Consider the following 13,966-nt stretch of genomic DNA (forward strand, 5'->3'; position numbering starts at 1 on the left):
GACCCGTTCTCTGCTCAAATCAGAAGCGGTGATCGTACCATTCGACACAAGGGTTGCCGCAGAGAGGTGAAGTATGCGCTGCTGTCCTGCACTTACAACTGTTTTTAGAGTGTAATACAGAGAGGATATGCGTGTGCTTCGTATTCGCCGCCTGGATTTATTTGTGTGTCACAATTTTAGTGGTGGAATACGATCTATGGCTCGCGATAGCAGTTGCCAGGGTCCGTGCATACGAGCGTACGTTAGAGAAGTTATAAAGAAAGGAGGCAGGGGCGCGATTTGCTTATTAAAAAGAAAAGGAAAGGAGGATTCAGAAACAACAAGGGAGTATCAAATGTCTAGGTCAAGTATTATGTAAATGTACTGCCATTACTTTTTGGCTGGGCAGTAATGGCCGGGTGTAGCGATGAGGTTGAAAACTCACGTGTGGGTCGAAAACTCAGGCATTATATCAAGCCAGCAGTTACGAACTGTGCCTGGTACTGTGCCTGGCAAAGAAGATTCCGAAGCTAGTTTTTCCAGCCACCTTTGTCTTCCTTGCACGAATGTTGAGGCTATTCCTCAGTACTGCATTCCGGAGTTTCGGTAGCGCTTTTCGCGCACGGTACTGTCCTCGACGCTTCACCTTCTTTTAGCACTGGCAATGCTACGGAGTACAGCACTGAGGAATAGCCTCAACGTTCGTGCAAGCGAGCCCAGGTTACCATACCAAGAAGGAAAACCGAGCCCAAGTGGAGTCTTTGAACACCAACTTCTTCTACGCTGCAGTTAACGTTACCTATAGGGTTGCTCATCTAGATTATGCATACTGCTCTCATCTATCGACAACATCAATTACAAACTGCGATTTCGCAGAAATGATAATTAATATTATCATATTTTTATATCTCAATCAATCAATCAACTAATCATAATTAATATCACGGGCAATGTAAAAGTCAGACTTTTACAGTAGACGCTAAAAGCACTAAAACACGCGGTAAAACGACGAACAAGTAACGAAGTAAAAGTAACGCAGTAAAAGACGCTACAGTGTACTCTTTAGAGGGACGGTCGCATCCGGAAACACATCTATGAAACTGGTACCAGCCCCGATGGCGTGACGTCACTTCCTAAGCGGAGCAGTGAGAGCGCGGAGCTCAGAGGAGGGAAGGCGCCGTCCAGACGCCCCGGGCGTTGGCGCCCTCTATGAGACGCCCGCACGGCCGCGGCATCCCTTTTCTCAAGGTCGCGCCCTCATTGGTTCTTAGGGAGTGACAATATCTTGTTTTTCCAGAGAGGGAATTCCGGCATTCTCTCAACATCCGTCGTCTGCTCTTCTCATTTATTTAATCGAACAACAGTCAAACTACGCCACTATATTGCGTGTGGTTTTCGACACCGTGGAGTGGTCCACGAGGAATAAAATGACACTATAGTTTCGGAATCGACTGGAACAGGTGCGCGGCCGTCCCTGTAACCACCACATAGGACTGTGTGAGATACTTCTGGGAAAATGTGATGCCCTAGTAATGTCATTATACACAAGAACGCGATTCGAGGAATGGGCGCCGTCATTAGTGCTGCCACCCCGTGGCAGTCACAGGAACTGTGCACGTGTGGACTGCCGTTTGCAGAGTTCCTTCATTTCGCCGTGTGTGTATTTCGTTCATTTTCGTGTCCGTTCGTGTTCATTTCGTGCCCGTTCATTTCCTCCCGCTCGTGAACCAGTGTAGAAAAAATATCGCATCGGTCAGCACTCCTCACGTGAACAAGTGTGCACATCGCACGCGGAAGCAAGCATTCTTCTTTTTCCATGATCTTTCGAACGTTGATACGCTAGTCAGATGCTTACCGGATGACTAGTTGCATATATGGAATATCACGTTATAGTCACTCATACTCAATAAAGACGGCGGCCAACAGTATTCATCCCAATGGGAAGAGCGATTTTGGCAGTTCACCCATGTTGTGTCGTCGCTTGGAACGAGGCTAACCGGCGCACGGAGACTGGTGGTTTGAGAGTAACGCGACGAGGTAGATGAAAGTAATGAAATTAGTAATACATTACATCACAAAACTATAGTGATAATACTACTACAAAATAAAAATAATTCCTCCCCTCCGCTCAGTAGCTCTGGTACCGTGAACGCGATCGCTTACGCTGTCTAACACGGATACAGAGACATGACAACTGCTCATATCCCATGCTCCCATAGAACGTGCACTGGTAGTTCCTTAGGAGAACTCGGGCACAGAATCCATCACTCAAAGCACGTAAATTTTGTATGAAACGAAATTTATGACTCGGTCGTGCGCGTAAGACATTGGTACGTCCGCAAAGACAAATACGCCAGTGCGATAGGGCTATTGAACAAGATACATATACAAAATACATAATAAAATAGCAGTGCAAAGGCGTCGCACCGTGTGAGGCACGCTCCTTGTCTACGTTTCAGTGCGCTGACCCAGTTAGGTCTTACACAAAAAACGCTTTTTGTTTTAACCTGGACTAATTACATCGGGCTAACCTAGTATTTCGTTCACTAAGCTAGGTTTATATCTACAACACTATAATAGTAGGCAATTTGTTGATGTAACAAAATTTTGGTTCGTTACGTATGGTGGAGGAAAATAAATAGAACATGAAAATTTATTTAAAGAATCAAATAGATCACTAAACCGCGCTTTCAATACATCCTATATCTTGCCTGCCTATCATCAAACCTATTTCATCCCTTCAAAGAAAAATCAGTTTCCTGCAAGTAAGACCAACCACACCCGATACCTCCCATGATGCAGTAACCCATTACGCGTCATTAACACAAAAATTACGTCGCTTAGGAAGGTTTCGTGTTTAGATTTTTTTAGCCACTAGTTCTATCGCAGCGCCAGTTCCAGGTTTTCTCACATTAAGCTTCTGGGGGGGGGGGGGGGGGGGGGAATGGGAAAAAAATAAAAAAAAGGGAAGAAAGGTCAGTCAAAAGGTACGTCGGCTTACTATTCCGCAAAAATAAAAGGGAATAAAGGATAAACTAACAAAAGATGAAGGAAGGATGAGATAGATTAAATAACATTCAAAAAGAAAGCTTCGGATTCAGTTGACTACAGTCTACTGCATCTCATGGTGGACACACATCTGACGGGGTGTTTTTTGCAGGCGAACAAAGGATGACGCGAAATTTAATAAAAGTGAGAGAGAAAGAGAGAAGGACAAAGTATGAACTGTGCAGTGCACAGTTTCCGGAACGGAACGACGTTGTGAGTTACTACGTCAGCTTATACACTTACTACGTGAGCTTTATCCGCACAACACAAAATGTCCTGGTGACTTTCCCCGTAATACAGCCGTTAATTCTCTCTCTCTGTTTTTTTTTTTTTTTTTCGCACAGCATCATGGTACCATATTATCCGGCATACGCTACTCTGAGGTATGACCCCTTTGTGTTAAAAACAAAGTGTGTCAAAATTAGGGCTAGGTTTGGTTACTTTTAATTGCTCAAAATGACATGCACTGCGGTGCAAATGGCGTCCCCAGTGAACCACATTGAAACTGTCGTGGAGTCAAACCAAGGTAAAGGTGGTGGTTATAACTCAGTATTAAAATGACGGCTTTCATTATTTTTACGTGTCTCTCACATAACCGCCAAACGAGATAGCTTAGCAGTGGCTGATTCCATCGAGTCGCCAAATTAGTGCAAACTGACCAGAAATATTGCCTTCAAGGACCTACCCCGGAATTTTGCCATCACGCCAAATCACGTCAAATTTTGCAGCGTGCGCGGGTGATTGTGTGTACGTTACTGAAACTTTCCGGGGAGAACCTGCGCCAGTTTCTTTGTGGTCCATCGGTCGCCTCGTATTTCTGTGAGCATAAGCCTACCTTATTTTCGTCAAAGACTCGAAATACCAACGATGCAAACTTGGAAGGATCTCCTTGCGGGAAGAACTGCTTGTATATCCTCAAGAAACCCTAAGAAAAATAGATAGATGCAATCAAAAAGCGAATGTAGTTCATTTCACATGCCCCTGTAACGTAAGACACATGCAGAAACAAATTCTAACACGTTTTCTTATAGGGAAACCAATGAAGGCAATGAACTTAAAGCAAAAGAAGGCAAAAGAGCTCAAAGCTCTTTGGACCTTTCTAGACACAATCAAACTTCGATCCTTATTGTGAAAGTGCTCATTATTTAATCCCCCACATCACCACCAGCAATGGGGTAGAGTATCGCCTCTGGTGCTGAAGCTCCCCATTCATCATCTTAAAATAAAGTTGTTGTTGGCAATGAACAAAACCTTAAAAAGGCAGGAAGAAGGAACAGCTGCGTAGGACATTGCGAATGTTGCGAACACTTCGACTCATTCAGGAACAGCTTCAATATCTGCAGACAATTTCAAACACAAACAGAATGTGGCTACTGAGCATATACCTAAACCACCCATAAACTTTGGTGCCCTCAGTTCCACAAGGTACGAATCGCTTTTGCAATGTATCTAGCTAGACCCCCTCAAAAAGTACTAAAATTACCCTATTATTATTATTTTTTCTTCCTTAAAGTGTACAGAATCCATTACTGCTTTTCTCAGTTGTATGCTACCTCCATTGAAAGCATTACTGTGAATGGCCGGACTCCTAATGACGACGTCATGTCGATGAGCAATCAGGTCTTCGTTAGTGTAGATGGCGTTGGCTGGTGGCGCTGTCATGTGACAATGAGAGGAGGAAATTGACGGGCAGTGGGGCACGGTGACACGACGGGTTTCGAGCAAGGAACGCTTATTTGCGGGGATGCCAGGGGAAGCAGACCCTAGCGATACACAGCGTTCGAAACAATGTCGTACGACAATCGACACGAGGGGTTCCTAAGAGGAAACTTCGGCTCTCTGTGTTCGACTGTCGACTCTGTCTCTGTCTAGAGTTACCCTGACTAATCTATCAGTACTACCTCTCTTACTTTTCTTCTTCTTACACTTGTTGCTCAACCCTTGTTCAAATTTCTTGCGCGTGACTCATGCGTTCGACCCAATAGTTGTTTGTTTGTTTAGGGGATTGAGGAGAGTTTGGCCAAGACCGGCTCGTCTGCTACTCCTTGAGGGACGTGATTATCGGCTTACCGTCTACTTTACCGGACTTCACGGCGCACCCTCGACTACGAAAAATTTCCAATATTTGGCAAATAATGCTTGAATCCCGGACTACATTTGCGAAATATTTCCTCCTCGCAACTCCCCACCCATCATCATTCAAATAAAGTAGTTGTTGTTGTTGTTACTTCGTCCTCATTTTTCTTACCCTAAACGTCGTCTCTTCCAGCCCGAACGTAATATAACTTATCGGAACATGCAATTTCCTAAGATACACCGTTCGCACCGGAACAGGCGATGGGAGAGAGAGGGCAAACAAACGCAATATTGATGAGAAAAATTGGCGAATTCCACAGAGGGGGCAAATTTTGCCTCAGGACTGGCGTGGGTCAAGCGCCTAGTCCCGGTTGTGTCATGCGGGTCTGCGTCCACAAAGGAATTCCACCTGCTCTCGTCGGGAGCAAAGCGCATCTCGCACGGCGCCGTAATCAGACGTTCTGTTCTTGGATTGGATTGACTACGTTGCTTACCCTTGTCACGCGCATGCCTGTTCTCTTCCATCGCGTTCCGCTCATTTTGCCCCATGCGGGACACAAAGCATTGTTGTACCCCCGAGCCAATGTTCTGCGTCACATTCCTCAATGCAACACTCCGCGCCTGACATGGTTCTGCTCAATGAAACAATCCTTTCCGGAGCAAAATTAAGCAAAAACCGGACACAGCTATTCCGGTGTTATTGCGTCATGTGTGATACATCAGGTAACTGGTGTTCTGTCCAATAAATCAGTCAGATGTCATGCGAGTGTGATAGTACTGAAGACCACGATACCGCATCCAAGATACGGAATGATAGTCCGATACAAAATATTACGGAACTCACGCAGGATCTTCATTTCACATCAACGCAACTACACAAGTAATCATTATTCACACCAACAAATTATCATTGATTTACTTTTTTCATCAGTGATGCGCAGAAGAAGCTCGTGACGATAGTACGCGATTGAGAATCAGTTAGCTTAGTTATAGTATTGTAGTAGTATAGTAGATATAGTTTGCTGTTGGATGGTCAAAGTAATTGCACTACCATAGCAACGGTGGTAGCGTGCTCATCACCGAGGGGTAACATTTCATGGCAACTGCACTGTTTGACGTAAAGCGAACGGCAACGAAGAAAAAAATGTCAGCCAAGAGAGCCTCTTGCAGATGGATATGATTGACATTGAAGCATTCCAGTAGTCTGATACGCACCTGTTCCGTAAGTTGACCATTTGGACAGTCTTTCAAGAACCCTTTGTACCTGCAGAAGAAAACAAATATATATATATAAAATGTAAAAATATATAGGAGTATATAGCACGTGGTAAAACAAGCGCAACATAGAACGACACCACACAGGCGCTCACTATATGAACAATAGAAATTTGATTGCACGCAGCAATTCTCATAACCATTGACACAGGAAAACTGCGTCGCTTACACTGTAAGAAAAAAAATGAGTAAAATGGGGAGTAATTGCAGCTTCTTGTTCCCTAGACTGCAACTACTCCCAATTTTAGTCCCCTAACACCGACATTTACTCCCCAGGACTGCAGATAGTCACCGAACTTCGCAAATGGTCTACGTAAATACGTGCTCTTCGTGAATTTCATGGAATAACACTATACAACTCAGCGAACTGAGTAATTTTGCACCCACACAGAGGAAAAAAACTGTTAGAGGTTCTTTCTCGCGAAATTGTGCCCTATGCATGTCGCAAGATTTTATATCACTCGACACATCACGAATGACGGTTTCATTCATTGTTTCATTCATGCACATGAATAATGAACCTAGGATTCTTAGAACCGAGCGTGAAATGCAGTCCTCATTCTGACATTCATGTAGTCCCGTGCATTTACTCCCTAAAAGGAGTAATTTTTTTCTGGCAATGGATTTAGTCCCCAAAAGGACTAACATTACTCCTTTTTTTTTTCTAGAGTGCACTATCTGGAACTTACTATCTTGATTCCAGTTGCTCTGGGTTATAAGACCTGCCGTGCGCAATAACTTGTGCAAACTACTTCCTCACTCTTGCTCACCCTGACACACGCGAACCAGCGGTGAAGCTACGCTAAACCCAGGCAGCACAATGTACTGAAAGTCGAGTGCAATAGGGGTGGACGGGTAGGTGGAGGGCCTTGAACACACTTGTGAAACTAAAGAACATCAGACACATACCGTCCACCCCTATTGCACTCGACTTTCAGTACATTGTGCTGCTTGGGAAAGATATTTTCGTGCTTCTTTTTTTGTTTACCTTACCACGCACGCGAGCGTATCGTCACACTTCGTCGTACACGTTTTGCTTATTCGCACGCGCACGCGGCAGAAACAAAAATATCCGCTGATGAATGCTTCATGTCGCAGATGCAAGCGCTGTGTTCTTACAGATTCTTCTACTTAGCCGTGCGTGTGCATTAGCGGCGACATTCCTTCCCGGCAAACAGCGGCGCCCATGGAATGCCATCAATCTGCGGTCGGAAGAAAAGAAGAAACACGCATCTCCGCAGAAAGGGAAGACGAGAGAAGAGAGACGTCAGCGGAGGAAACCCAACAGACTGCAAGGGTGCGTCCAACAACTGGAGCTTAGGGTGTAAAGGGTGGTAAAGGGCGGTGCGATTTCGTCGCACGTTAAAGGAGTAATGAGGTGACATTTAACGTCGCTCGAAATCCTGCCTTATCTGTCAAGCTGTCCGCCAGAAGTCACCATGAAAAATATTTTCGCTCACTAGGAACGCCACTGTGCCGCCTCTTGGTGGGGATCTTCGTTTCGGTTTCGTTTTTGTTACTCACAGTAAAAACTGTCATATATTGGTATGAAAATGCGGTTTACTTGGAAGACATATGTCGATTTCGTCATGAATCACCAGGAAATATCAATGCTGGACAGCCTCTTATACGTGCAATGCCTTGATACGCAATGCAATGTGGCAATACTGCCCGGGGACATCCTCACGACGACACGATTCGTTCAGTGAACGCCAGGGGGCGACTCACTTCTCGGCGTCAATAGCTGCTCAATCGAATCTACAAAAAGCAGCCGGAGAAAGCAGCCGCACACGGCCAACACGATCCTCGCGTGACGTATTGGAGGCTCCGTGCCTTGTTCCTTCGTTTTTTTTCTTCGCAGCTCACGCGACGTTTATACGTGCTTGAGCAGTGCCACTGTACATCACTCGTCACGTGAGGAGAGTAGCATACGTCACGACGTCCCCTCGTTCTGCGATGCGCTCTTTTTACGAGGAGAAAAAATTTTCATACTTTAAAAGCGATAAAACACCCGTGCCGGGGAACAAGTCAAAAGACGACACAACACACAGAAACAGTGTGTGTTGTATCGTTAAAAATTTTTCAAACGTGTGTGGAACAGAGGCCTCGCGCCCGCTCTGTAGGTGACCTACGCTCATCGTTCTTTCGCAGGAACTCCTTTTATTCCTTGCAGAACACTTTGCACCGAAAAAAAAAAGGGGGGGGGGCACCTCAGAGCTCCTTTAAGGAGCCCCCGGCGCGCAATGATTAGTCAACAGTCGCTTATCATAACCGTATAGCGAGGTAAAAATCTTAGTTATTAGAGAGTATTAGTATATCGTACGCTACCGCCTTTGCGTACGTAAGCGATAGCGTTGATGGTTCTGCGCACGTCCATAACAGAAGAGGGCGTCGAGCAGTGCGCAGAGCCACCAGTGCTATCCCATACGTACGCCAAGGCGATAGCGTACAATGTACTAAAACTCTCTATTGTCACTCGAGTGAGAACAGACTTGTATCGTGCGTAACTCTTATGATCGTCGTCACGCACCCTCGGCAAGCCCATCGTCACTGTCAAGGGCACGAGAACGGTCTGAAGGGGTATGGAAGGGGGCAAAACAGGGCAGCACGATGGCCGATTATTCTGTTCTGGTTCGTTCTGGAACCTATTCTTCTGGCCATCATTATTTCGTCTCATTACAAAAGTCCAGAGCACTTGCAACCTGGGCCTGGTTATTATTTATTTAGTTATTTATTTATTTAATCACTTTGTGACAGGAACCGGTGACAAAAGCTGTGAGGGAGAATCGCAACAAGACCGAAAGTGTTAGAGCAGTGTTTCTCAAACTTTTCCAGTACGTGACCCCTTTGAGTAGAAACCAAACCTACCGTGACCGCCCCACCTTTATAAGCCTTCCGAAAAACTTACTTTTTTTCAATGACGCAGATACATTTGCGTTGTCATTTATTTGAAAGACATTAATCGGAGAGAGAGAGAGAGAGCTACCAAAAATGTTTATTAATGTTGTTTTTTTTTAAACACGGATTGATTTAATCGTAAATTTTAATGAGAAGGATGTATTTGCTTTCTTGATACAAGCAAATCAATACGTTGGTCTGTGTGGCTCAAGACATATCGCATGCCTGCTTGGACCCTCCATGACCCCCTGAAAAAGGCTCATGACCAATTTGGGGGTCATGACACAGAGTGTGAGAAACACTGCTTTAGAGTGACCGTTCATTCGGCGGCCCGTATCGAATGATGGGATGCGCAAAACAAACACATGCTAGGAACCTCAACAAGAAAGTTCGGTATACAGATATAGGGCACGTTAAGTAGCGGCTCTGCAGAGCGTGCGCCATCCAACTCTGTGCCTCTCGTTCCGAAGCCTCAGCTACACGGGTTTTTAAGCCAGGAGAGCGTTGCGTGTGCACGTTGCATGTGCAAAGCACCTATAGGCCTCTAGGTGCCACTGATTGTTCTCTTCCGAGTAGAGCCATCTTCCAATCCGGCTGTCTGCGGTCTTAAAAATATTAATTAAGGTGCAGGTGGATCCAACCGGAGAGGAGGGTGGAGAGCGCGAGAAAGACTCCGACTGGTGGGTAGAAGCGTGGGAGCGCCACACTCCGCAAAAGGAAATATCCCGTTCAGAAAAAGGGAGCGCGATAAATGCGCTCCGGAGCCGCTACTTAACGCGCCCTTATTCAGAAGCGTACGAAGGCGGGGTAGTTGGTAGACAGACACGATGAAACTATCGGACAAAGCAGCATAGACATGGACAAGGCGAGAGGTAGACAACAACACTGCTTGTGGTGTTGTCTACCTCTCTCCTTGTCCATGTCTATGCTGCTTTGTCCGATAGTTTCATCATGCCTCTTATGAGCCGTATTCTGGCTCCTAAACTAATATTTCTTACTAAGACATGAGGTGTACGGCAACGATGACGTGATAGTCTCCCAACAACTCCCGGGATGAGGTCAACCACTGGACTCACATTCTTACTCGATGTTTCTGAGACTACGAACTGCCTTGCAAGCCGACCTTGGTTGCACTGACGCAGAATAAGTGAATGGAACAACACGCAAACTTCTGTCCTTTCTCCATGTGCTGGAATTCTATGTTGGCCTCGGCCAGCACGGTAGTCCTTACGCACCCATTATGATGTCCGTCCCGGGTTAGCTCACGTGCACCTAACACCAGTGCCATTGACGTATATGGCGAACCAAGCACTGCCACTGGCCGAAGTACTGTTTATCGAAACTACGAAGCACAGTGCATCTCTAAAACGGTAGCATGCGACTATTGTTGGGTGCCTCGGGAAAAATGTGTCGACTTCATCACGCGGGCACCGTTGCATAGAAATTAAATTGCCTTACAACAGTACAAAAGAGAGAGAGAGAAAGAAAAAGACATCGAGCTAAGCAGATTTTGCGGAGATTTCACTTCGGTTGCTTGTATATCTCAAAACTTGACGACTTCGAGCGTTACTGCTTTCTACTGAAACGAGTCAGCTTCAGATACACTTCGCCCGCACGCTACATACAAACATAAACGCAATCAAAGAGTAGCGCGCTGCCTAAGCATGCCCCTCTATTCCCTTTCCCTCGGGCGTCGACTAACGAACGGTTCGCTGGCTCCTGTCCTGGTTTTTGATGCGGAAGCGGAGGAAGCTACGCCTTTCCAAGTTGCTCACAATAGCTCCCAGGCGAAAAGATGCGCTAACAATGTTTCCCCCAAACAGGATGAGTTGCTGTTTGAGGCACGCACTTTCCTGTAAAGAAGAGGCCGGGAATAACGCTTGATCTGCTAACAAGCTGAACGTGCCACCTCCCTAGGACAGCGATTACGATAGCTCTGAAGTTGTTACTAAGTTACTCAGAAGTTGTTACGTGAGTGCCATGGAGGAAAGAAGAAAAGGGAGGCGCCCCAACGGCTCTTCGACATAAGAGAGAAGCGTGGGGGCAAGTGACGTGGGGATAGGAGGTGAGCTGTATAGCTTCTTTGGAGCCAGGCGAGGGTCACGTTACCTGAATTGCCCAATGAGGCCGCTTTGCACACGCCACTTTGGGGGCCACTTCGGCGCGCTACCACCACACCTCTCCAAGTATTCCGAAACTATGCGTTGGAAGCTCCCATATCACAGGGGTGGCATCCAATGTATTCCTCCGTAGACGAAAGCGTGCTGGGCGAACGCAATGCATCCTGGACAGATCCTGGTCGCACGTCACAGCAAACGTCAATGCGCACGTGACCTTAAAGATGGCGGCGCCCGTGATCGGCGGCCAAACCGTTTGTAAACAATGCGGTTGTTGTTTCTGGACGACGTTTTGGATGTTTTTCGATCACGGTAATTATTTTTATCCGATAATCTTGCAGTAAAACGCGCAGTTTTGCACACAAAGCCTCGTATTGTTGACTTCCAAAGACGTGATGACGACTGCGCGTTAAGATTTACCGAGCCGATGCCATGTACTTAAACTAAGGAGAAATGGGCTACCATGTTGCGGAAGAAGCACCGCATAGTTTACGCTAGCAAAATGCGGTAATCTCTTGGTGTAATGACGGCGAAAATATGTCGGTAAGCGGCAAAACGACATATAAACAAAGTCACATGACCTGAAAATTACGTTTTCTATGACGTGCGACCAGGACAAGATGGCAGTTTTGCCAAAAGCACCCGCTTGAGGGTAGTTACAACAATGGCGGGTTTGTGTCACCCCTGTGTCCCATATAGAGATGGATGTAACCGGAACCGGATAGCGAGCGGTGACGTCACTGGAGTGGCCCCCAATCTCGGCTTCACTTCTCAGAGCTACAGGGCTCCTCCTCTCTTTCCTTCCTCCATGGTGAGTGCCTTCCAGATGCGTGAACGAGAGAAACAGCGTAGCGGGCATGTTGCCAGCATACATAACCGTGTTAGCGGATGCTCGGAACTTTAGGTTTGCTTGGGTTAACCCGTCGCGTTGCAGTAAAGTCAGTAGGGTGAACATGACCGAGTGGATGATGCGAACAACTGTGTTGGAACTGACTGACTGAGACATCGAACGTGAAAAGTTACTTTCTTGACAGTTCTGATAAAGTTTCACTTGGAGCACGCACTGAGCCCATAATAAAGAAGTACGAGCTGTGTTCTCAAGACTTTGTGACTGAGTGTCTTTGTCACTCATTGGTTTTATTGTAGATAGCCATTTGTGTTTTCCTAAGTGATCTGGAGTAGCCGGCTCTCGTAATGAGTGCCTATTTCTCCATTTTTGTTTCTTTTCTTATCAACTCAACTCAACTTTGTGAAGCAAGCGCAAATGTAGGTCTTCACAAGTTGACGACACGGACCAATCCTGACTTGAGTTCGTCATATCAGCTTGTTCACGTCAGTCGTCGTTTTGTGTGGCTTAACTGCGCCGTGCTGTGCTTGTTATGTTCAGAACAGATTTGAATGGACAGTTAGAAACACTGATATACAACATAGTTTGTAAAATGAACTTGCGCGCGAACACAGGAACTTGAACAAAAGGGAAAGCAAACAGTGCTTGTGTTACTACTTCAAATACTGCTTCTCGCGACCTGCCTATACTAATACTAAAATGAATTCTTGCTCGTGCTAGATATGTTACTAATGACTGCGTTAGTGATCAGTCAAGACCAATATAGAGCCCTCACAGAGGTCAATCAAATTGCATGAGCGCGAAGAAGCTTGGGAACTCCAGTCAAAACTGACATCCTCTGTCAACAGTGCGATCTGGACACGAAACGACGCACTGCACAAGCAACAAGAAAGAGAGAGAGAGAGAGAGGAAAAAGGCGATCTGGACATGAAACGACGCAGTGCACAAGCAACGAGAGAGAGAGAGAAAATGCGATCTGGACATGAAACGAGGCACTGCACAAACAACAAGAGTGAGAGAGAGAGAGGGAAAAGGCGATCTGGACATGAAACGACGCACTGCACAAGCAACAAGAGAGAGAGAGAAAACGGCTGCGAGTTCCTGAACGCAGATCCCGTGCGTAGCCGATGGACCAGTGTCTGCATGAGTCGGGGAGAGTCTTTCATGGGAAGAGAAGGTCGGCGATTTTGCATGGTGTCCTGTACGCCAGGATGACGCGCTTGAACTAGCCATGTGCCTGTCGGTGTCAGCCGGAGTTGGTGAGGATGGGCTGCAGCTAAGGTGCGCTGAGGATGCTAGCTTAAAAAGTGACCTTCACCGCAGAGCACGCTCCTAGCCAACCATCATCCCGAGTGACATAGTTTTTTCGCCTGATTTGATGACAACGGTGGGTGTACGTCATTTTTGTGGCACTATGCACTTCATAGTTGCCACAAAAATGGCATACGCCCCCCAGTTTTTATCCAATCAAAAGAACTTTGTCATTCGGGATGATAGTTGGCTAGGAACGTGGTTGCGGTGAAGTTCTGTTTTTAGAGTAAGGAGGTACGCCTACGTCAGCGGAGCGGGCAGGCGAATGGCAACAGCGAAACACGTTCTTAATACCATGACTAAGGGGAACATTTGGTTATGCTTAGCGCTCTTTGTTGAAGAACCATGTGATTTACCGTTACCATTCCCCGTTCATGAAATAATTCTGAGTATGAAGTAAGATTCGGGTGAATTC

The 13,966-nt window shown here is 46.2% G+C and overlaps 1 protein-coding gene across 2 annotated transcripts in view; it reads right to left on the reverse strand.

The window, feature by feature from the left end:
- Positions 1-13,966, reverse strand: part of LOC135368307 (frequenin-2-like) — a 177,201-nt gene that overhangs the window by 30,451 nt on the left and 132,784 nt on the right. For both annotated transcript variants that reach the window (XM_064601496.1, XM_064601497.1), the window contains exons 3-4: positions 6,319-6,367; positions 3,863-3,952 (exon numbers count right to left, since the gene is read on the reverse strand). In XM_064601496.1, coding sequence (XP_064457566.1) covers positions 3,863-3,952; positions 6,319-6,367 — 139 coding nt within the window. The remainder of the gene's footprint in view (positions 1-3,862; positions 3,953-6,318; positions 6,368-13,966) is intronic.

Source organism: Ornithodoros turicata, chromosome 9 (assembly GCF_037126465.1).
Source record: "Ornithodoros turicata isolate Travis chromosome 9, ASM3712646v1, whole genome shotgun sequence".
In the NCBI taxonomy this organism is placed as follows: Eukaryota; Metazoa; Arthropoda; class Arachnida; order Ixodida; family Argasidae; genus Ornithodoros; species Ornithodoros turicata.